Source organism: Anolis sagrei, chromosome X (genome assembly GCF_037176765.1).
Source record: "Anolis sagrei isolate rAnoSag1 chromosome X, rAnoSag1.mat, whole genome shotgun sequence".
Lineage (NCBI taxonomy): Eukaryota > Metazoa > Chordata > Lepidosauria > Squamata > Dactyloidae > Anolis > Anolis sagrei.
Genome location: NC_090034.1, coordinates 33,428,905 through 33,453,659, shown reverse-complemented (window position 1 = coordinate 33,453,659; position 24,755 = coordinate 33,428,905). Strand labels below are relative to the sequence as shown.

Below are 24,755 nucleotides of genomic sequence, written 5' to 3'. Positions count from 1 at the left end.
CTGACCGCTGGACTAATTGGAGCTTCCGAGAAGTTTTCAAAAGCAGCCCCACGTAGAGAGTGTTGCAGTAGTCTATTCGGGATGTAACCAGAGCATAGACCACCGTGGCCAAGTCAGACTTCCCAAGGAATGGGCGTATCTGGCGTACAAGCTTTAATTGTGCAAAAGCTCTCCTGGCCACTGCTGAGACCTGGCATTCCATGCTCAGCGAAGAGTCCAGGATCACTCCCAAACTGAGAACCTGTGTCTTCAGGGGGAGTGCCACCCCGTCTAACACAGGCTGTAACCCTATCCCCTGTTTGGCCTTTTGACTGACCAGGAGTACCTCTGTCTTGTCTGGATTAAGTTCCAATCTGTTCGCCCTCATCCAGGCCAACACAGCAGCCAAGCACCGGTTCAGACCTGCACAGCCTCCTTAGTAACAGGTGGGAAGGAGTGATAGAGCTGAACACCATCTGCGTACAGATGACATCTGACCCCAAAACTCCGGATGATCTCTCCCAGCGGCTTCATGTAAATGTTAAACAACATAGGGGACAGTACAGAACCCTGTGGGACCCCACAAATCAATGGTTGTGGGGACGAGCAAGTGTCCCCCAGCAACACCTTCTGGGACCGACCCTCCAGGAAGGACTGGAGCCACTGTAGAACAGTACCCCCAAGTCCCATATCCCTGAGGTGTTCCAGAAGGATACCGTGGTCGACGGTATCAAAGGCCGCTGAGAGGTCCAGCAGAACCAACAGGGACACACTCCCCCTGTCTAGTTCCCGGCATAGATCATCTACCAAGGCTGCTTCGGCACCATGTCCCGGCCTAAAGCCAGACTGTGCCGGATCTAGATAATTAGTGTCTACCAAGAATCCCTGGAGTTGCGAAGCTACCACACGTTTCAGGACTTTGCCCAAAAAGGGGAGATTGTAAACTGGCCGAAAGTTGTCTAATTGGGTGGGGTCCAGTGATGGTTTCTTCAACAGCGGCTTTATAACAGCCTTTTAGGCTCGCTGGAAATTTGCCCTCCTTTAGGGAGGCATTAACCACCATCTTCACCCACCCTGCCAAACCCCCTGTCATGTGCTCTTAGATACTTAAATAATTTTCTTCTACTGTTCAGCATAAATTTGGATAACACTTTTGAACACCCACTGAAATTTGACAATTTCTTAGAATTGATTCACACTTTATTGGAAGCGCATGGGAGTGCTAGCATTTGGAATAACAAACATTGGAATCTGAGGGAAGATCTGTATCTCTAAACATTCAGGGGCACACAGCAACTGTACACACCTTCCTTTTCAAGTTCACTGACTCCACACCGCTTCACCTTAAACTTGGCCAAGTAGGGTGCTTTTGCTGCACTGAAAGAACAATGAGAATACAGAAAGGCAGATGTATCAGAAGCAGCCGGTGAATCTAGATGGGGGAAAATCTCAAATGTGTATCACTGGAAATAAAGAAAACAAAACCAACCAGTACCTTTGCATAGGAGTTCCTGACTTGTAGTCGATGTCCAAAACGATTGCTTCAGGATTGCTAGGCAAATAGCAACCTATCATAGAGAGAGAAGAAGGAGAAAGGCTAAGTCATTTGAATCTCAAAAGACGCCTGGTGAGGTATTCCCCTTATCACTTTTCAAATCAGTTCAGCCATTAGAATCCAACACAGCATAACTTTGGCTTTCAGATGTGTAGCCTGAAGCTGTTGGCAGAAGCCCAAGTTCTTTTGCAGGATAGCATTCAAGATTCACATACACAGAGCAATTCCTTTCCAAGCCAGGTAATGTTTTGAAAAATTACTAGCCCCATGCTAATAGCAAGCACTGGGGAATACTGTTGGATGGACGCATGCCCCCTCTCCCCTTTGGTCAAACCTCAGATCTATAAGTTTGGACATCAAAATGCAAATTAAAAGAAAAATGGAAGCTGACAAGATCATGCCCATGCGTACACTTTGGAGAAGCCTTCAAGGTGTCCTTAGAAAGTTCAAAATGTTTTTATTTAATTATGCAAGGCTTGCCTGACCTGACATATTCTTAGTTTTGAATTCTGTTTAACTCCTTTTTTGTGGTATAGCAACCTCTCATTTCCTACCTTGTTATTTCTGCCTCTGGTACTAAAGTTTCGCTTAAAGGACTAATGATGTTGATTTTATTAATCAGGCCATAGTTGCATTGATAATTAAGAAGAAAAATGGAGGGGGATTAAGGGGAGAGAGCTAACTGAGGTATTTATTTATTTATTTATTTATTTATTTATTTATTTCCTGCATTTATAACCCACCCTTCTCACCCCTGAAGGTATTAAGGTCAAAAGTAAAGCTATTCAGCATCTCTTACCAGGCTGCACTTTCACCTCGGACAAGGCATGCAAACAAGCCTTTTTCCTTTCGTCACCTTTTGGGTAAGGTCTGTGAAGAAGAACCCTGTGTTTAGTAACTGGATAATGAAACATGCCAATGGCATGTAATTATTAAGAACCCATTCAACTACAAAAAGGACAACAAATAGTCAAGTCTGGGGTTCCCATCCCAAGTCTGAAATGAAAAGCTGTTCATAGACTACAATTCCCATTACCTTATTAATACACAGTGAGTCATTTCTGATTTTTGATGACCCTGATCATGGGCCAGATTTGTTCAGGGAGTGGGCTGCCTTTGGCTTCCTTGAAGGCTGAGAGAATGGGTTTCCATGGCCAAGTGGGAATAAAAACCTAGGACTCCAGAGCCCTAATCTAGCATTCAAACCAATACACCATGCTGGTTCTCATTACACAGATAAATTATCTATGTAACTTCTGGGGTAGCTGTTCACAATGATGTCAATGCTGATATTATCCCTCTGCACAGGTTATTTACTTACTTGATGATGGCTGAAACATTGGTGATTTTATTGAAGAAATCGAATTCCCGTTGGTAAAATTCCTTTGCTGGCCCAGATAAGGAGCCCGTGATCTCCTCAACCAGCTGCTCCAGCAGTTCCCCGATATCCGCTGAAAAATGAAGCGAAACAGTGCGATATATCCCCCCAAATAACACATTTTCCAAAGCTGTTCCAATGACCAATCAAAACATCCAGTCCAAGGGCACAGCTACACTGTCAAGTTTTACACCACTTGAACTGCCACAATGAAATCCTGGGAGTTGTAGCTTTCTTGGGCAGAGATACTTTTCAGTAATAAGCTTATAAACAAAAGGTGTTTTTTGGGGAGGGGGGTTGTGCTAAATTTGAGTCTAGGAGAAACATTCAAAGATCAGCACTACACATTTCTCAATCCAAGGAAGCTGGGGAGCACCATCCCAAAGTATAAAGCACTCACGGTCTTTCTGGTGTCCTTCTTCATCCAAGAAGATGTTGGTTTTCATATTCCAAATGAACTGGTGAGCCAGCAGCTGGGATTTGGCGGCTGCCCACAAGATGTACTCCCTCACGTAGCCCATCTATGAAAGTAGAAGTGTACAGAGCTCAGAGGTAGTATTTTGCAATCGTACAACACTCGAAACGTGAACCTAAGCCTAAAAAGCATTTCTGAGTCCTAAAATCAAATCTTATGTGCAGAGTTGGGAAATGTTAATGTATTGAACTACAACTTCCCAAATTCCCAAGCCAGCCCTTCCATCAACAAGGAGCTTTACAACTTGTATGTTTCAGTCTACCTCTGGACAACTTACAATGCATTGTTTTTCTGCTACCATTGTTAATGTAGAATCAAACATACTCTTTTTTTTCTTTTTAAAATTATATATATATATATATATATATATATATATATATATGGCATCTAGTGTTATTTTTCTGCTTATACTTATTGTCTATCTCTCACCGCTGTCCTCTCACCCCCCTCTCAAGCCACAGCTTTTACATATCATCTGTCCAAAATTTCAATTCTTCTTGTGGAGGTAACTTTCCTTCTTTATTTTTTAATCCTTTTTCAATAAATTTTCTCCATACATCCTCAAAATCACTTTGTTTCCATATATCTCTTTTAACTTTTAATATACATGTCAGCTTATCATTTATTGCCAGTTTCCATACTTCCTTATACCACTCCTCTGTTTGTATATTTATTTCTTTTTTCCAGTTCCTTGCTATACACAGTCTTGCTATTGTTAATAAATTTGTTATCACTTCTTTATCCTCTTTTTTCAATTGTTTATTGTTATATAATGATAATAAAGCTATACTAGGACTTCTTTCTATTTTAATATTCATTATATCTTCTATTTCTCTAAATACTTTCCCCCAAAAATTATTTACATATTTACATTGCCACCACATATGTTTATATGTTCCTGGTTCTTGACATCCTCTCCAACAATTTTTTGAATAGTCTTTATTTATATGTGCTATTCTTACTGGTGTTAGGTGCCATTTCGATATTAACTTATAATAATTTTCTTTAACCCGCATTGATAAATTTTTTAGATGTCTTTGTCTCTATAATTGTTGCCACTATGTTTCATTTATTTTTATTCCTAAATCTTCTTCCCAGACCTCGATGGTGTTATTTTTTGTTTTTCCTTCCTTTATTTCAATTATTATCTTATATATTTTACTAGTTATTCCTTTCAAATTTTCATGCTCCTCTACAACCCTTCCATTCTGTATTATTTGTTCAAATTGGTTAAGCTTACTTCAGTTTTTATTCTTTCCCCCCAATTTTTAAACCATTGTTCTAATTGTATACAATGGAACCATGTCAATTTTATTTCTCTAAATTCTTCCATAATTGTTTCCTTCTTCATTCCAACCTTTATCCAATCCCCTATTTTGTCTATTTTTTCCCCTTAACTTTTTATCCATTGAATCAAACATACTCTATGTGAAGGAGTCGTTAAACTGCTGCCACCAATTGTAAAGGAGACCGTTTTAATGCCACCGAATGCCACCAAATGTGAAGGTGCGAGTGGTAAAACACCCACTGCCACCTAATCTATGAGGGAAGCCGGGCAACGATCAATATCAGCCTAGGAACTATTTTATAAAGGGACTGTTTCTGGCTGACTTTATTATTGCAGGCTGTTCAACTTAGGAGAAACTGTATCAGGCAAGGCTTGAGGAAAAAGTAACAAGTTTATTTTAACAGGAGTATAACAATGTATAACTGTTCTTCAAAAGAGGCACAAATCTTGATGGATACATTGGAAAGGTTTCATGAGTAAACTCAGGCAAACACTTCATAAGGTTTCACAGCTGGCACAACAGGCTTAAACCCAGCCAAACCTTGATTCTTAATTCAGAATCAACAACCCCCTGTACCGGGTCCTTCTCTGCAACCACTTGGTCACCAATTGATTCCCTGAATCTCCACCAAGAGATTCAGTGTTCTCTCAGCAGCTCTCCGGCCACTGACTAATTCCCTGTTTCTCCCACTAGAGAAATCAGTCCCTTCCTGTAGCTCACCGGTCACAGACTGCCACTTTCAAAAAGCTGCGCCGTGAAGTGATAGTTGGCTCCGCCCCCGTTGCTATGGCAACTCAGCTACCATCAAGCCACTCTCTCTCCAACAAAACATAATCTTACATACTTACCATCCCTAAACCACTGTCCAAACTACACATAACCAAAGGAATAACATTTACACATCGTCACACTTTGATTTTATCTGCAATGGGTGTTATAAGCTGCTCTGAAAGAGCTTTGCCTTGAAAGGCAGCACACATCCATTCCATAAGTGAAATTAAAACCCACCTCATATAGCATCCGTGTTTTCTTACCTTATCATATCTGAGTGCCTGCACAATTTGTGGAATGTAAAATAAAATGGCATCCTAGGGTAGAAAAAAAGGGAAGTGGAGAGAAAGAGGAAATAGTTATTAGTGTTCCTTTCCATTAGAGAAAATAAAGGGAAGACCTCTTCAAAACACAAGGAGCAATCAAGGTTTAACATAATTCTGGCTTCAAGAGCAGTGTTTTTCATCAAGGTACTTGGTGATCACCACATTTTCTTCAATATGTGTTTGATTGTCTGACTTTCATGCATGCACATGAACAAGTAAAAAATCCCTCTAAAGTTTATGGCTTGCAAAATATTTTGCCAGCTAGCTAAGAGGCTAGTCAATTGCACTTCCAGATGGCTTCTTACCGGAGGAAAAGATCGAAGGACTTTAACTCCATACTGAGCTGTCAAGGGATGTGGTGGATACATGCTGGAAAAATATGACAGGCCTGTTGGGGGGTCTGTAGGAGTCCAGCATAGGATGTGGCTGAGTTCAGGAGCATCGGCATCAATAGTGTGCCATGTGACAAGATACTGAAAGAAAGGTAGGGAGAGAATGACTCAAAGGCAAAACACGCCCTGCACTGGGAGGCCCAGGGGAGGTGAGATTTCACAGCACTGGAATATAATTTATTACAATTTTGAGGGAAAAGAGAACCCACCACAGGATGAAAACGGATGTCATTATTCTGAAAACCAATCACTTTGCTTTATGAACTTTGAAAAATTAAAGAATACTGGAGCCCATGATGGGACACCCTAGGAGTACTGTTGCGACCCTCTTCCTAAGTAATAAAACTCTAAAAAGGTAGAATATACGCAAGGGACTTACCTTTATTGCCTCAGGCACATCGCTAACTGCTCCTGGGTCCAAGCGAACCAGACGGGTAACTTCCATCCCAATGGCTTCTGTGTTTTTAAACCTAGGAGCACCCAGGGAAAGTGTGTTACGAGCACATCGTAAGGATCATACTGTCACCTCTTCCTGCCCACTGAAACACAAATGCTGGTGTCCCACCCCTTTTGCCTTTGGTCCTGCCCACCATTGCAATATAACCTCTAAGAGAGTTTCTAAAATTAAAGGTGGTCTCCACCCTTGTTTTAAAAGGAAGGCTAGGATCAGAATGAAAAGGAACATTCCAATTAATGGCTGCAATGCTCTTCCTGAGCTTTTGGCTCACAGGAATTATCACTGGTGCAAAAGTGGCAGAGTCTTCAGTGGGGGTGGAAGAAATGAAAGGGTGATTAGCTCGAGAGCACTGAACTCTCAAAAATGAGAAGCTCACCTGGTAGGTAGCTGGACAGCTAAGTGTGGGGAAATGCTCCAAGCTAGGTTCACGTTATCTTTCCACTGCTTCTCACTTAGGCTGATGTATTTTGACCTCCAGTTTGCCACGCTATTCTCTCCGGTTTGATCTAACTCCAACTCCGGGGACGAGAGAGGGTTATACCACGTGATGAGGCGCTCAATCTCAGTGGCCTTCAAAAAGAGAGAAGAAACCAGAAGAGGCACATGTTTTGGATGATCATAAAGAAAATGCTCTTGTCTCATACTGGAGTGGCCACAACAGTTGAGCACATGCATATGAAAGATCCCAGATTCAGTCCCAAGTTACCTCTATTTCAAAATATTGGGTAGAAGACAATAGCAAAGACCCCACAGAGCCTCCACAGGTTGATAAAAATAGACTAGAGGAACAAATGTCAAAGACAAGTTGCTGTTTTCTCCTGCTTGCCAAGCTTATTTTCTGGGGGTAGGGGGTGGTGGTGACAGACTAAATGGAAACCAGATTTCTACTGCTCTAGCAGAATGGAGAGCCTACCAGCAGTGAGAGCAGTAATGTTCTCCGCTTCATGTAGTATTTGTGTAGCTGGGTACCTCTGTTAGTCTTCTTAGACATCCCTTCAAATGAACAACACAGAGAGCTGTCTCACTTTCACATCTGGATGCCACATATGTTTCTGTTGCCCCCCCCCCCCTTCCTTAACATCAATAGATACATCCCTTTGATTAAGATGGGAATCTTATGACCCACAGAAGGGTCTTTTAACCATGCATGTGTGCTGTACTAGTATTTTCATAGCTATGCATTAAATGTTTCCAAAGCTTTTAAAACTAGACAGTCATTTTAAACTGGGACAGTAACGGTTTCAAACCTTTTTAATTATCATGATTCTGTAAGTGAAGATAAAAAGGTGGGTTGAGACAGCATGTATGCTATATTGAACCCCCTGGAGGAAAAGCCAACAATAAATACAGAGGAGTAATAGGAGAAAACTGATTTGTGTCAGACCTGACTTTTTGGAGATAGTTGACATGCCACTGGACAAAGGATAGGTATTTATCCACCCCTGAGTGGCTTGCTGGCGAGATCCAACCGTGATATCCAGGTTGCTCCGTGTGTCTTGATTATCTAAGAGTAAAAACACTGTTTGGCAACTAATAATAATAATAATAATAATACTTTATTTATACCCCGCTACCATCTCCCCGATGGGGACTTGGGGCGTCTTACATGAGGCCAAGCCCAAACAACAAGTTACAACAGAATAAAACCAAAAACGCAAACCAAAAACGCAGACAATAAACAACAACAACATAATTACATAAAACATGTGAATACATAACGATATAAAATTACAATAAACACAGCCACAATGACAATGGGCAGGCTACATGTAGTGATGAAAAGAGAGACTAATTAAAAACTCGGGTGAGATAAAGGAGAAGCAGTTGATTTGCGGAGGAGAGCTCACTATAGCAGGGGGTTGTGGAATCAAACTTTCCCACAAGAGGGGGGAACGTGTAGTCCAGTGACATAACGTTGAGGCTAAGCAATATTGTGAGGTTGTGTACCTACTCACCAAAGGCAAATAGCCTGAACCAGGCTATTCAAAATGAAGAAGAAAGCTGTTTGCATTCTCCATTCAAGACTCACCAGGCGGCACAAGCTGGCTGGCCGTTAAATACTTCTTGTCAGAGAACATTGCGGTCCAAAACTTGATGAGTATGATGATATCTTCGCGCAGTCGCTTCTCACCTTGAGTTGGACACTTTGGGGCAGAGCTTAAACACACAGGGGGGCACAAATGACAATAAAGCATTTGTTATTTGAAAATTATCTGGTGGACATAAAACTCCACTGATTTCAGGGTGATGTGCTCTTTTCTCCTCTGCCCTTCTCTGCTGCAGCCACAAGACGGTAAGAGTAATAGCCTCCACTTCCCTTTTCAGTTAACCAGTTTATTGTTGTGGTCAATAAACTGTGGGTAGTTCAAGCAGGAGCAGTTTCAGCCATGGTTTTAACATTCTGTTTGGAGAAAGCTGTAGCCTTCTTAAATATCAGCCCTGAGTACTTTCTGGGCAGGTAAGTAATCTCAACTTTTTTTCTATTGCACAGTTCCATGGGGGAATGAGGGGTCCATTTGGATTGCCTCTAGATCAGGAGGAGAAAAATTGTAATACCTGAAGTAATCAAAGGCAGTTGAATAAATCTTCTCTCTTAAGACATTGCGAATTGTTGCATTTGGAACCACATCAGCATGAAGAAGAGACAGTCCCAGCGTCAGCAGCCTAAACAATTCCGAAGCAAACCACATGTAAAAGGCATAGGGATTCATGCATGCAAGCTAGTTTACAATTTCAGTCTCTCCTTTTAATCCATTGCAGTGGCGCAATGGGTTAACCCTTGTGCCGGCAGGACTGCTGACCGAAAGGTCGCCGGTTCAAATCCAAGGAGCTCCCCATGTGGGGACATGAGAGAAGCCTCCCACAAGGATGGTAAAACATCAAACACCCGGGTGTCTCATGAGCAACATCCTTACAGATGGCCAATTCTCTCACACCTGAAGCAACTTGCAGTTTCTCAAGTCACTCCTGACACAAAAAAAAATCCATTTATAATGTTTTGTGTAGCATGTGGAAGTCACACGGCAGCACTGAACCAGCTGAGGTACCTTCCACCACACATGGGTGGTCTTCCCCATATTCCGCACACCTTAGTCTGCTTTTATGGAGACCATGGAATAAGACAGTCAATCATAAATGTGTATTTCCCTCTCCAATCCATTCCTAGTTACATCCTGGACTCTGACCCACAGAGTGAAATGAGGGGTGCTGAAAACCAAACTTATTCTTATCGGTAAAATGATGACCAAGCTGCTAAGTTCTGTCTTAAGACTCATTTCAGAATCATGCTACAGTGTGAAGTAGATAGAACAAAGTTTTTAAAATGAACAGATTTTATCCTGAACCTTCATCTTTAACAAGGCTCCATATAATGGGTTTCAGAACAATTAAGCCTCCTTTGAACAGCAAGCACTGTTTTCAAAATACAGTAGAAAGGGGGCCATGTCTGCATTATAAAGCTAGGTCACTGCTATTCCCTTCTAAGTCACCGGCACAGCCACTTACTTGAAACGTGGCCCAATGGCTGCCACATGTCGATTCATGCTGCCCTTTGACCCTCCAATGTTCAATGAAAGGGATCGCTGGAGCAAACTGGAGAAGATTTCCACCTGGTCGGAGCTGCAGTACTTTGCAATTTCAAACCTCTGCACCAGGAACTGTGTCAATGAAGTAAATATTACCATCTCTCTTTCGATGTTCTCAGCACTAAGCCATTTGCTGAAAAGCTTATTTTAAATGTATGGCACCAACAACCACAAGGTGTGGCGATGGCCATTTCTGTAGATGCCCTTCAAAAACGATTAGATGTCCTCATGGAAGTCTGCTGCTAGTCTTGGCAAAACTTGATTTTTTAAATCAGATTAATATCACACCTTTCTCCCAGGGACACAAGGTAGCTTCTTTTTTCTTCCAGGATGGGACCCAAGTTTTTCTTTGGACCATAACTCCCAGATTACAACAGTCAACTGCCTTGCTGATGTAGTATCCTGGGAGTTTTAGCCCACAAAGAAACCTTGCTGAGTCTCACATGTCTCTATGAGAACATGCCACTGAATGGCAGCTGCTGAGAAGCAGCAAGGGAGGGACTCTGGCCCTCATGTGCTGATTCCAGGAAATTTTAGCTGGCCATTTTGGGGCACAGAATGCCAGATTGGCTGGGATCCTCATTCAATGGGGCATCTCTTAGGTCAGCGTTTCTCAACCTGGTGGTTAGGACCCATGGGGGGGGGGGGGGGCAGGGGCGGTCACAAGGGGGTTTCAAATGGGTTGCCAAAGACCACCAGAAAACATATATTTCTGATGGTCTTAGGAACCCCTTTGGCAGAGAAGGCTGAAGATCTCTCCGTCTGTCCTTCTCTTCCTTTTTGGAAACAGAAAGAAAATCCTCCCACCAAAAGCCCTCCTCTGCTGTGATTGGCCAGCCTCTCAGCCAAGGGGAGGGCAGTTTCTGAGACTTCAAGTGGAGCAGGGAGAGCAGGCATGCTTGGCACATGGCAGCGTGGTGAGCCTGTGCGGGCGAGGGACAGCGTGCGAGGCGGGAGGGAGATTCGCGCTACCAAGTCCATTCAAGATGTGGGTGTTTTGTGTGGGAAGTGTGGCCCAATTCTATCATTGGTGGGGTTCAAGGGGCTCTTTGATTGTAGGTGAACTATAAATCCCAACAACTACAACTCCCAAATATCAAGATCTATTTTCCCCTAACTCCACCAGTGTTCACATTTGGGCATATTGAGTGTTTGTGCCAAGTTTTGTCCAGATCTATCATTGTTTGACTCCACAGTGCTCTCTGTAGTTTTGACTCCAAAACTCAAGGTCAATGCCCACCAAACCCTTCCAGTATTTTCTGTTGGCCATGGGAGCTCTGTGTGCCAAGTTTGGTTCAATTCCATCGTTGGTGGAGTTCAGAATGCTCTTTGATTGTAGGTTAACTATAAATCCCAGCAACTACAACTCCCAAATGACAAAATCAATCCTCCCTTCCTCAACCCCACAAGTATTCAAATTTGGGCATATCGGGTATTTGTGCCAAATTTGGTTCAGTGAATGAAAATACATCCTGCATTTCAGATCTTTACGTGACGATTCATAACAGTAGCACAATTACAGTTATGAAGTAGCAACGAAAAAAATTATGGCTGGGGGTCACCACAACATGAGGAACTATATTAAGTGGTCGTGGCATTAGGAAGGTTGAGAACCACTGTCTTAGGTCTTTAATATCTGTATTCTTATGCACTTTATTAACATATGATGTCTGCTTTATGCTTAGGAGGTTTGCCATAAGAGTAAAGCCAAAGTTTAAACTTGTCTTCACCATGCCTATTTACTACATCCCGGTTTCCAACAGATCTTTTTACGCAATTGCGATGGTAAGCATGTAGCATTCCTGAAAAGGAGTCCTTACCTCAATCCAGACGTAATGTGGTGTCACCTCTGGTGGACAAGGCTTGGGCTGACTCTCTTCTGAAGCAGCTAATGGATCTGCTTCTCTCCGTTCTGCAGAGAAGAGCCCAAATTTCTGCTCCACCGTCATTTGCCAAGCCCCTGCCATTTCGCGCATGAACTAGATTGGGGAAATCAACACATTGAGTTCTAGTGTATGGAGCCTCATTACATTCACCACAGAGTATTCAGTGAAATAAAAATAACTAAAAGGAACAAATACACTCCTTTAGTCAGTATTAGAATTCCCAGATGCAATATCAGGTACAGGACTGTCGAGCTGGAATCCGGTGCGATTTAGGGTTGAATAAGAGTGCATAGAAATGTACCAACTCCAACTTCAAGATAGAAACTTAGGAGTTTGTTGCATATGTACATTCACATATATAATGTAGTGTGGAAAATGTTCTTATTCTCCTTACCGGCACTTCTATCCCATTCTTCGCAGCAAGCAACCATTCCCAGCAAGCAATGGCTGTTTCCATGCCGTGTTCGGTAAACATTCGCAAGGGACCCCAACAAAGGTGGTGAAGGAGCTGCGGATCAGTATCTGAAAGGAAAAGCTCTATGAATGTATTTCAAAAGCAGGTATTTTCAACAAGCATAATTTGTTAGATTGCAATTTGTCTTTGGGGTAGAAATTGAGGAACAGGGGAAAGTTTTAAAAGCGATGTTTTAAAAATATTTATTGCAAAATCTAAGCAGTACCTTGGCCACAAGGTACCACAGGCATCACTGTGGGTTTTTTTAAAGGCTACTCTAAAGGATACTCTTAATCATACACCTCTGTGACTCCTCATCACATAGGTACAGGTGTGCATTTCCCTCATTACCTCTACTGCTGATTAACAATGCAGTCAACTTGAACATGGCTTGAGTATAGTGTTCTGGATGGCCTGGCTCCAATGCGTCATTCAGGTGTTTGACCATTAGCTTATTCAGATCTGATGCACGACCCGTGGCATTGCAGTAGTGAATCATCCCAGCAACCTGTAAAGGAGCAGGCATTTACACATGACTATTAGACAATTGCCGAGTTGCTCATTATAATTGGTTAAGAACCTACTTAGATTGTTTGACGCTACTTTGACTGTCCTAGCTCAACGCTATGGAATCCTGGGAGTTGTTGAAATCCAAAATTTGTGGGGGACCAAAGATTGAGTGGCATTGTGCTGGAAGAGTCTTGCAGTTTTTTCTGGGTGCACAAGTGACAGCATTTGTATTTGCGATCTGTGGGTGAAGTATCTCAATTTCTTGCAAAACTGAGAGCTATGCTGGGATTTTGTCCTTGCACACAATTGGCCACTAGTTGTCTCTGTTGTAATGTAATTTGCAGAAGCAGATCAACAACTCTGGAAACTTGCTAAAATTCTCATGTATTCCTTTTTTGAATGATAGAAACAGGTATGTGTCATTTCCTTTCAAGAGTCCCCGTTTATGTGTCTATAATTGGCAGCCACTGTTTTTTTATTCTGGTATGAACTGCTGTGATCTCCAGACTACATTCTCAGCCCAAAAGAAATTTAGAAAAGGTCCTCAGAGGAACAAAACTGAGAGGTTTCCTCCTTCTTCCAGGAGTAATTACTCAAGACACTTGAATAGCCTTATAGGAGTTTACAGAGCAGTGAGACGTCTCCTTGCTTTTCCTGAATTTCTCAAAAGCACAGAGAACAATTTACCAGAAGTTCCTAGAGCTAGAAGAGCTAGAAGAAAACAGGATGGTTCCCAATTTGAAAAATAGCCACAGAAATTAAGACAAACAATCCTGGCTTTCTGAAGGCCTGGTAAAACTCATAACTGTTGCACTTACTTCTCCTGCATAGCGGTTGCGCAGGTTAAGGGATGCCATGAAGTTGGAGTAGTCTTTTTTCACACAGGCAGGCCTCTCTGTTAACTGGGTTGCCTGCAAATGACACACAATTACTCTTTTCTTGTATAAACCTAGGAACATCTGACATGCTGAGCAGAACTCAGAAATGCTGGAGGTGTTAATAGAGAAATGTACAACATATTCTTGTAGTGTTTTCAATAAGGATTCCATACTATTTGAGGGGTCTTCCAAGACTATCATCAAATTGTCTGTGAATGGCTCCGTCTTAAAGCTTTGTCCTCCTATGCATAGTCCTTTATAATGTTTAATATTCCTCATCCAAATTTCTACTGAGAGGATAAACCATAGTGGGGAAAGTGGGCAACCCTGTCTCATTTCTTTCTTGTTAAATCTCCATTTACTACGATAGTTGCCTACTGAGTGTTGTAAACCAATTTTGTCCACGATAATTGGTCCCCAAACCCATCTGTTTTATGGATATAAAAATTCTCAATTCCATTTATCAATTATATTCTTTCTGGGTTGTTGTGAGTTTTCCAAGCTGTATGGCTATGTTCCAGAAGCATTTTCTCCTGACATGGTCATACAACCTGGAAAACTCACAACAACCCAGTGATTCCGGTCATGAAAGCCTTCGACGGTACCCTTTCTCTCTGACTCAGCTCCAATCTATGTTACAAGCACTTGGAAAGACTAAATAGTGTACAGCAATGGTGGGGAAAGTTTAGCCTTCCAGATGTTGCCCACAACAGTTCCCTAGCCAAGCTTGGGAAATGAAATCCAGAACACCTGGAAAGCTGAAGGTTCCCAACATCTGTTTGTGAGACAAGAACTTAGAAAAATGTGCAGAAGTTACATGTAATGCATCACTGCTATGACCACCGTCAGGATCAGATGAAATCTTTCATGTCACTCAAGGCACTCCATTTTGGTTTTAAGAAACTGACACCCAATATCAACAAAGGACACAGCACTTCTTGCCACCAAACCCCAGAGGCGACTGTTCTCGCTCACCCCCAGCGTCGTGTTCTGTCTGTTGTACCCTGCAAAGTGAAGGATGCTTTCCGTCGCCATTGCCAGCCCCGTGTGCTGGGACAAGCCAGAGACCCAGTTCTGGTGTTTGTTTAAATATTCCTGGAAAAGGCCAAGAGAGCCAAGCATCAGAGGAAGGGGATTTCAACTCCAACTTACACACATATGCACAGAATAGGACTGCATTGGAACCAGACAACATTTTAACTGATTAATCACATCAAGTTTAGTCTTAAATTGGAATATGGAGAAAAGAAAACACGTCTTGAGTTTTAGAACACACACACACATCTTAGCAAGTATATGCATAGAAGATGCATTGTCTGGCATGGAAGAGATAAGGAATGAAGCACCTCCATACCTTTTTATTGTAAACTCAACTTTTGATATGACTAGGAGCACAAAACATCTGTTGTAACTCTACCTGCAAGTGAGATTTGGTAACCGATGGAGCCCATTTCATGGCCTCTTGGAGAATCATTCCACAGCGAGCAGCAAAATCCTTGACAATACTCTGAAAGGAGAGACATAAAACAGTTTGTCGGGGAGGGGGGGGGGGGGAGGGGAATCAATTATTGTGCTTAACAATAGAATAAAACCAAAGCACTCTCTGGGAAGAATAAAACTAGTGTGGCTGAGCCGTCAATGCACAGATAAATCCCGAATTTTACTGGGGACACCAATGAAGGAGTTCAGGGCCATATGTACAAGCTAAAGTCAAACACTGACTTCACGGAAGAAACATCATGGATGAGTCTTAGCAGGAATGTTAGGGAAAGGCAGGCTCTTTCTTGCCTGGGGCAAATGTCTTTTCCATTCTAGTTCATGAATACTGGGCAAAATATAGTTTGTCTTTCAAAGGAAGGCCGTGGAAGCCAACAGTCCAACTCTGCTAAAATATGACTCTGGAAACCTTTCAAAAGATCTAGAAGTCAAGCATGAGCAGGGCTTAAGGAAATAGGCCCTTTCCAACTCTGAACATGAGCAGAAGCAAGAATGCGCATACCCAGAAAACATAGTACAATTTTTTTTAAAGAATAGTGTATAGTGTTTACCTCCCTGGCTTCATATGTATCGGGAACAGTAATCCTATAGGGAGCATCTGGAATGTCATAATATGGCTGGTCCTTGTGAATGTCCTGAAAGGGAGAGCAAAGCATACCACAACAAAAGAACTTATTTTTAATGATCATAAACATCCAGCCTCCATTATTAGACACTGAATTAAACAATTTGGTTACTATCATGAGTACGAACATGTGGCACCAGTATCAGAAAACCTGGAGAAATCTTATAGTGATCTTCAATGTAACATTATCTGCTCTTAACATGACCAAAAATCTTATAGCTGAACTTCAGAAAAACTGAGCAACACAAGACTAATGTAGAAATACTTACTGCACTCAGAGAGAGCGAGAGAGTCTGGAGGATATCTAACATGGTTTTCAGCACAGTTCCACTCCACAGTAAATGTGGGAACCTGCAAACAAGAATGACACATATGAAGAGGCTGGAAAACAGCAAATATCACAAAATATGAGGACTCAACTTTCAAAAACTTCTGTGTGTAACTTTCAGCAGTGGCTGAGTGGTCAAATATCAGGTGAAAGATCTAGCAACCTTTCTATGGCCAAGTGACAAAATATATTAAAGTGACTCAAATGGTTGCTGAAGTCCATATACAGTGCAACATATTTAATTTACTATGTCAATTTGCCAGAATAGCTGACCTTGACAAAACATCCTATTGAAATCAATGTTTAATACTCACTTATCTACAAGGCCCGATAAGTATTTATCTGCCACACGTCTGATCCTCTTGTGAATGTGATTAAAATTCACCAACAAGAACTGAGCATGTCTTTCCAGCTCTTCTTCATTTTCTTTCGTTTTAGGCTAAACACATAAAAAGAGAACCATCAGGCAATTTGCTTTCAAAATAGATATTAAACCTCGATTGACTGTTGCAATCTCGTGCCGAATTACATGGAAGCAATTCCCACTAAGTGCAGTTTGCAACATAAACATATATTAACGTAAGTAATCTGGATTTACTCGCAAAACTCCACATCACCATGCTGTGTATGACCCTGTTCCAAAATATACAGTTGTACTCCACATTTCCCTAGGGATTCAAACTAAGCCCTTGGAGGGAAAGGCATCTCCATCCATCCTTCCAAGGTTTTACCAAGGGACTCCATTTATTGTGTTGGGGCAATAACAGAGTAGATGAGGATCACAAAGTTCTACAACGAAAATCGAATCTGCACACACTCTCTAGGTTAAAGCCAGCCAAAGTCGCAGGCCACTGTACATTTGCATTTTCGCCATGAGGCCACTTACTTTGTCAGCCATCATGCTGAGGAAAGCTTCAAACACCTTGTCCGCCACAGAGATTACGCACTGCATCATGCCTGAAAGAAGGAAATGCTGAGCACCGAAGAAGAAAAATTGAAACATGGCACAACGCATTCTATTTGCTTTTAGATAATTATTTCCCCCAGCAGGAAAAAACAAAAACAAAGAATAATTTGGGAGACAAGAAACAGTACCCATTAACACAAGAATGCCCATGTATATGAATGTGTGTATTTTATACATACTGGTAGTTCAGGTGCTACACAGCTCTTCTTATTGAGCCGAAACAACTGCATGTGTAAGAAGTGATTATTTATAGGTTATATGTATCAAATATACTTGTGGCCTCTGGAACTCTGATTGGAAAATAGATGCCCACCAAAATGCAGACACTTCATAAGCCTGTTTTATTCTATCTCCAGTTGGCTGGCATCTCTTAAAACTAAGCTTAGTTTTCTTTGGCTTTATTCTTCGCCAGGGCCAATGGCTCCCATGAAGTGGTCAGAAAAGTGTGGCCATCCACGAGTTGTTGGGATGCAAATCTCATCAGCCCCATCCAGTATAGCTAACAGCAACAAATGGTGGAAGATACTGTCCAGTAAAAAGGGGTGTTCCCCATCCCTACTGTAATCCAACTGCACAAAATGTGAAGAAAGAAAATAAGTACAAACTCGCTCATTTTGCTAAAGGCAGACCGGTCATCTTTATCTAGTGTTGTTTCTTCCCCCTTATATGTTCTTACCTGATTTATCTTTTTGAATAGCTTTATCTTCAAAGTAGCAAAACATCACTTGGAAGCGATCTGGGTCCGTTGAACGCAATACCCTAGGAGTGAAATAATATGTGTTAACCCATTTTTAAAAAGAAAGTAGCATTCTTTTTTTTTTTAGTCTGTTTTCAGAAGGAATCTTTTATTTGTCAAAAAATATTTATACTCTACTGTATACCCAATGTTCTTAGATTTGTTCAGAGATTTGTTGCCTTCCTCTGAGGCTGAGAGAGTGCGAATTGCCCAAGGTCACCCAGTGGGATTCTGTGGCTGAGTGGAATCCAAATCCTGGCTTCTCGGAATCCTACGTCCAACACTCAGACCCCTGGTACTGCCTATGCAATCACATCATTAAAATTACAGCAATGAAGCAGGCTTTTGATATTTACCTCATGCACTCCAGACGGTACACAGAGAGCAGGTATGTAGACATGGCAAAGTCCAGCTTATTGATCAAGGCTGACACCTCTGGAGGCGGATCCAAAAGATTTATGATGGTGCTTCTTAACTCGCTCAGTTCAGCCTGGAGGCAAAACAAAAAGAAACTCATTTAGTATCAGGAAATCTTGCCCATGGACAAGGTTGCTCCTGGTTGAAAGATGTTAAAGTTGGTTGTTTTTGTGCACAAAGGAAGCCAAGCAAGAGAAACACACAAGACAAATGAAAATCTCCTCAACTAGTTTGCCATGCCTCCTGGAGGGAAACAAACAACACGAGTTTGCCTTCTAAGTCGCAGGGCACAAAAATGTGCAGGCAGTTCAAGTTCAGCACAGTGGGGTTGAAGCATGCCAAGAAAAACCCTGCTTGGAAAGTCCACATACCTCTAAATCCCCCCCCCCCCCCCCACTTAATAAAAAAGTATATGTAGTCATGATCTGCCCACTCCATTAAGGAAGGCAACCATCAAGGATGAATACTGCCGAGTTCTGAAATCCCACAGAGGTATCAGAACAAGTCACCCCAATACGGCAACTTTGAATAGGAAGATAGGCAAGTATAAAAAGAGTGCCGGGGGGTGGGGGGGGGGATTGCAACAATAAAATCATCATAATTCTTTCTCTTGGTCCACAGAAATCCTTGGGGAACAACTGTATTAAGAGGCTAACATAGATAGCCAAATTTGTTTGTCTTGTAATGGTAATGGGAGGGTTTCCAATGCTTCAAAAGAGAGAGAATTGCAGGCAGGATGCCCAAAGGGTAGAGCTGAATGGAGACCTGGCAAGTATAAGATGGTTTAACTCCTCTGACAGATCCCCTCTACCAGCTGGCATCACCTCAATTTTGGTTCATGGCTCAGTAAAAGCTCTCTTTCGAAAATGGCTTTGTTCTACTAAACCTTGTGTGACCCACTCCTTTTCCAGTTTAGCCGCATTTATCAACATACACCCCATACATTTCTGACTGTCAAAGGACAGGCATGAAGGAGAAAGATCAACATACAGCTGTGACGGTGTCATTCTTCATGGCGGAGTTGTACTGAAGAACAGAGCGAAGAGGCTCTTTGCTAGGAAACGTCAGGAGGGGTGACTTGGTTGCAATCTCACAGACACCCTCATACCATTCTTCTGGCCAAAGACCTACGGGGAAAGGAAGGAGAAGTATCACCTTTATACCTGGGTAACATAACCAAATGCTTACAGAATAGCAAGAACTAACATGATTTATAAGTTGCTTACCTGTAACTGTAGTTTCCTGAGTAGTCACCTGTGAATTCATACATTTTGTATCTCTGCGCCTGCGCAGTGCAACTTACGGAACCTTCTAGAAAGTAAAAAGGAACATTTTAGCCCTCTGCTAGGCCCGCCCCCCCTCCTCCCGAGTATATATAGCCTGAGGGCGGGACTAGCCGTCAGTTCTCTTAGCCACAAAAAACAGCCAGACGGCATGGCATGATACTCGAGGGGAGGAAGGGCAGGTTTGTATGAATTCACAGGTGACTACTCAGGAAACTACAGTTACAGGTAAGCAACTTATAATTTCCTGTCATAGTCACTGTGAATCATACATTTGGTAGATTAGCGAGCAATCCACTCCGGCTGGCGGGATCATGCCACTGCCGAAGAGAGAACCGCTCTACCAAACTCCAGCTCCTTATCAGCAAGTGTATCCACCTTGTAGTGAGATACAAACGTCAAAGGGGATGCCCAAACAGCTGCCCGACAAATAGTCTCCAACGGTACGCCCTTTAGGAAGGCTGTAGATGTAGCCATTGACCTCGTAGAGTGTCCCCTGACTTGCACTGGTAACTCCTTACCCAACAAACGATAACATAAACGAATAATCGAAACTATCCAGGATGAAAACCTTTGTGATGACACTGGGAGACCCAGCTCATCCTTGCGATATTTTATAAACAATTTCGGTGTTTTCCTAACAGGTGCCGTCCTCTCAACATAAAAGGCGAATGCCCTGCGCACATCAAGTAAATGCAGAGAGCGCTTTCCGGGTGTTTTGGGGTTCTGAAAGAACCCTGGCAGAACTAGCTCTTGGGACATGTGAAACCGTGTCGCGACTTTTGGTAGAAAAGCCACATCCGTCCGCAGAACTGCTCTATCTCTATGAAATTTGAGATAAGGGGGATCCACCCAAAGGGCACAAAGTTCACTTGAACGTCTAGCGGACGTTATTGCCACAAGGAAGGCAGTCTTCCAGGATAAAAAGGAGAAGTCAACTCTGGCCAGAGGCTCGAATGGTGGTTTAACGAGACAGGATAACACAGCCTCCAAGCTCCACGATGGGACAATTGGAGTCACTGGAGGCCTAATGTTAGCGAAACCCCTCAAAAATGTTTTAACTAAGGGGTCAGTGAAGCAAGAGGGTAATCCTGACTTACGTCGGAACCATGAAATGGCAGCTAAGTAACATTTTAAAGATGAAAGGGATAAGCCCAAATCTGCTAAAGATACTAAAAAATCCAACACAACAGACGTCAAAACAGTAACTGGATCGAAACCCCTAGAATGGGCGAAGGAACTAAACCTAGACCACTTATACAAATAAGAGTGTTTTGTAGAGGCCCTGTGTGCAGCCTCGATAATTGCCAACACTGGAGCAGACAATGTCTCAAAAGGGATTAGAGAATGGGTCCTATCTTCCACACCGTAAGCTTCAACTTGTGGACCTCCGGGTACAGCACCCTGTCGTCTTGTGATGTCAGGAGATCCACTCTGTTCGGCAGACGGAAGAACACTCCCCTCGCTAGCTGGAGCAGAGGGGAGAACCATGGCTGACGGGGCCACCAAGGTGTTACCAAAATGCACCGAGCGCCTTCCCGTTGTATCTTTGCAACCACCTGCAGCAGCAGGAGGAAGGGAGGAAACGCGTACGAGCTGTGAATCGACCAGTCCTGGAGAAAGGCATCTCCCAGACACCCTGTGTTGGCCGAGGCGTGGGTCCGGGCGCAAAATAGAGCGCACTTCGCATTGGTGTGAGTCGCGAACAAGTCCACCTCCGGGGTGCCCCACGCTCGAAATAGTCTCATGACCTCCCACCTGTTGAGAGACCACTAGTGGTGGGTCAGTGGACTCCTGCTGAGTGCGTCTGCCAGCAAATTCTGCTCCCCTGGAAGGTGTGTTACTAGGAGGTGAATGTCCCGGGCCAGGCACCAATCCCAAATTTGGATGGTCAAGTTCAACAGGGATCGGGAGTGTGTGCCTCTCTGCTTGTTCAGGTAGTACATCACCGTGGTGTTGTCGGTGAGTACTTGCACTACCTGGCCCGTGACGATTCTCTCGAATGACATTAGTGCTCTTTGCACTGCTATGAGTTCGAGAACGTTTATGTGTAGTGTTTTCTTCTCCTACCCAAACGCCTTGAGCGATGAGGCCCTGGGAATGTGCCCCCCAACCCATAAGGGAGGAATCCATGGTGACAACACAGGTAGGAGGAGGAGGGTGAAAAGGAAGTCCCGCACACACCCACAGTGGGTCCCTCCAAAAACAGAGGGACCGGCGAACACTGGCGGGCAACGTGAGCCGAATAGAAGGGTTGTCCATGATGGGGTTGAACGTCGACACGAACCATGACTGGAGGGGTCGCATACGCAGTCTGGCATAAGGTGTAACAGCCGTGGTAGAAGCCATGTGTCCCAGCAGGACCTGCACCTGCCTGGCTGTAACAGAAGGCGTGTGCATGACCTGTATCACCAGCTCTCTCAGTTTGGCAAAGCGGTCTGCCGGGAGAAAAGCTCTCTGAACGACGGAGTCCAACGTGGCACCGATGAACTCGATCCGTTGAGAGGGGGACAGTGACGACTTGTCGATGTTGACAACGATGCCGAGAAGCTGGAGAAGGGACAGAACATAAGAGATTTGAGTTTGGAGCTGGTCCCGCGACCTCGAAACGATAAGCCAGTCATCAATATACGGGTAAACCGGAACTCCCCTGGTGTGTAAATAGGCGGCCACCACCGACATGCATTTTGTAAAGACCCGGGGAGCTGTAGACAGCCCGAAAGGGAGGACGTTAAAACAATAAGCCTGACTCCCTACCATAAAGGCGAGAAACCTGCGGTGGTGGTGCGCAATAGACAAATGGAAGTACGCGTCCTTTAAGTCGATGGTGGCGAACCACGCACCCTTAAATAGTAATGGTAGTATGGAGGCAAGAGTGATCATCCTGAACTTCTTAGGTCGGATGTGTTCGTTCAGATGTCTAAGATCGAGGATGGGGCGTAGCCCTCCTCCTCGTTTGGAAACCAGGAAATAACGGGAGAAAAAACAATAAGGAAACATGGAAGGGTCCAATGGAGCAATTGCTCCTTTATTCAGTAACATTCCAATTTCATCCAACAAGGGGTCCGAAGGCACAGTACATTTGATGTGGCCCACTCTGGGCTGGTCAAAGAACTCAATATTATAACCCTCGGAGGTAATGGATAACACCCATTTATCCGTAGTTATGGTAGACCAAGCCTGGTAGAAAAACGAGAGCCTATTCTCAAACTGGGGCAAACCTACAGACGAACAGGTCTGTAAAACGGGGGCTGAATTATTTGCAACAGGCAAAAGGGCATCATGTGCCTCACCGGGTTCCCATGACCATGCGCGTCAAAGACGCTTCTTGGGCCCAGGTTGATTCTTTGATCTGTTCCCAAAAGGTTGGTTACGGGGTCTGGAAAAGTAGGGAGCCCTTCTCCCACCCTGAAACCTGGAAGGATTAGTATTTCTGTTCCGGAAGGGACCCCCATTGGAGTTCCCATAATTCCTACGGAAGGAAGTGGTTGGCAGACTCCATTTTTGACGCTGTTGGGGGTAGGGCTGCCACGAGTACCCAAATTTTCCCGCTGCCTGCCTTACGTCCTGTTTTTGCTTAAGCCTGTCATCCGTCTGTGGATTGAAAAGGCCGTCCTCGTGGAAAGGAAGGTCCTCTGCGAGGGCCTTCCTTTCCTCCGATAAATTGGACGCGCGTAGCCATGCATGTCTCCTCAATGAGGTAGCGGTAGAGAAGAGATTGCCAGCAGCCTCAGCAAGGTGCTTGGCGAAATCTTTCTGCATCTTTGACAGTGCAAGGGCCTCGGCCTGCAACGCTCTAGGAAATCGTTGTTGGTCCGCTGGCAATAACTCGATGTATGGCAATATTTTCCCCCATAGGAAGGTTTGATATCCACTTGCATACGTGGCATAATGTGCCATCCTGGTGAACAGCCCTGCAGAGAAATGGGCCTTCTTCCCCAAAGTGTCAATTTTTTTACCATCCATATTGGGGGGCATGGTGAGGGAGTTCTTAGGACGCTTCGTCTTTGCTACTTCGGCTACCACCGTGTTGGGCTTCGGTGGGGCCATGACCCATTTGGCGGATGACACATCAATCTTATAAAGTGAGTCTAACCGCCTAGGAATCGCCAGAACAAAGGCAGGAGAGGAGTCTGCTACTTTGGCCAATTTAAGGAGGTATGGGAGTACTGGTAAAGGTGAGGAGGGGGTCACTACCTGCTCATCGGAGGGGAACATGGGGTCCTCCACATGCTCGGGAGGTTTAGGGGCAGGGATGTTAAGGGCCTTTATCATCCTGTCAATCAGTGCAGCAAATTTATTGACCTCGGCTGGATGGATAAAGGAGGCCGTATTGTCTTCCCGTTGTTGAGCATCAGGGGGTTCTTGTTCTGAATCAGAACTATCTAGTTCCCCCGCCCCGCGCCCGGAGTTTCCAGGACCCCCAGGAGTAGAATCACCTCGCAAAAGAGTCTGAGATGCAGTCATAACATCAGAGGTGTCAGAAGGCCTGCTGTCATGATCGCCGGTAGGCACTGCAACTTGGTGCTGGGGTGCGTTCGACACAATAGTAGTGCTACACAAGTCCAAGTCGGTATTGTTCAGCACAACATCAGAACCGCACAAGTCAGCCCTTCCTGGAACACACTGGGTTGACGTAGAGGGCCTATTGTTCAGCACAACATCAGAACCGCACAAGTCAGCCCTTCCTGGAACACACTGGGTTGACGTAGGGGGCCTCCCAATGGATGCTGATAAAGCAGTATTAGAGGCAGCTGGAACTATCTCAGAAGGAGGAGCTGGTAAAGGAGGCATCGGTAACACAGGCAAGGGAGCCTGCACAAAGATCATTTGGCCTGAGGGGCCCATTTGTGAGAAACCAGGGCAAGGTGGAGGGCCCACAGGAGGGCGGTGCCATCTCGAGGGTCTAGAGGATCTGGACCTTCTGCTTCGTCGGGAGTATCCCAATGAGGAGGAGGAGGAGGAGGA

The 24,755-nt window shown here is 43.8% G+C and overlaps 1 protein-coding gene across 1 annotated transcript in view; it reads right to left on the bottom strand.

Annotated features, from left to right (window-relative positions):
• PI4KA (phosphatidylinositol 4-kinase alpha) overlaps positions 1–24,755 on the bottom strand; it is a 76,497-nt gene that overhangs the window by 5,641 nt on the left and 46,101 nt on the right. Inside the window, exons 21-47 of the mRNA XM_060785924.2 lie at positions 19,495–19,631; positions 18,444–18,577; positions 18,028–18,110; positions 17,271–17,341; positions 16,699–16,823; positions 16,326–16,407; positions 15,983–16,066; positions 15,352–15,441; positions 14,910–15,029; positions 13,875–13,967; positions 12,898–13,054; positions 12,487–12,614; positions 12,027–12,185; positions 10,127–10,278; positions 9,179–9,286; positions 8,652–8,779; positions 8,007–8,126; positions 7,536–7,615; positions 6,999–7,192; positions 6,545–6,635; positions 6,079–6,246; positions 5,711–5,764; positions 3,313–3,433; positions 2,856–2,985; positions 2,334–2,404; positions 1,475–1,547; positions 1,286–1,356 (exon numbers count right to left, since the gene is read on the bottom strand). Coding sequence (XP_060641907.1) covers positions 1,286–1,356; positions 1,475–1,547; positions 2,334–2,404; positions 2,856–2,985; positions 3,313–3,433; positions 5,711–5,764; positions 6,079–6,246; positions 6,545–6,635; positions 6,999–7,192; positions 7,536–7,615; positions 8,007–8,126; positions 8,652–8,779; positions 9,179–9,286; positions 10,127–10,278; positions 12,027–12,185; positions 12,487–12,614; positions 12,898–13,054; positions 13,875–13,967; positions 14,910–15,029; positions 15,352–15,441; positions 15,983–16,066; positions 16,326–16,407; positions 16,699–16,823; positions 17,271–17,341; positions 18,028–18,110; positions 18,444–18,577; positions 19,495–19,631 — 3,024 coding nt within the window. The remainder of the gene's footprint in view (positions 1–1,285; positions 1,357–1,474; positions 1,548–2,333; positions 2,405–2,855; positions 2,986–3,312; positions 3,434–5,710; positions 5,765–6,078; positions 6,247–6,544; positions 6,636–6,998; positions 7,193–7,535; positions 7,616–8,006; positions 8,127–8,651; positions 8,780–9,178; positions 9,287–10,126; positions 10,279–12,026; positions 12,186–12,486; positions 12,615–12,897; positions 13,055–13,874; positions 13,968–14,909; positions 15,030–15,351; positions 15,442–15,982; positions 16,067–16,325; positions 16,408–16,698; positions 16,824–17,270; positions 17,342–18,027; positions 18,111–18,443; positions 18,578–19,494; positions 19,632–24,755) is intronic.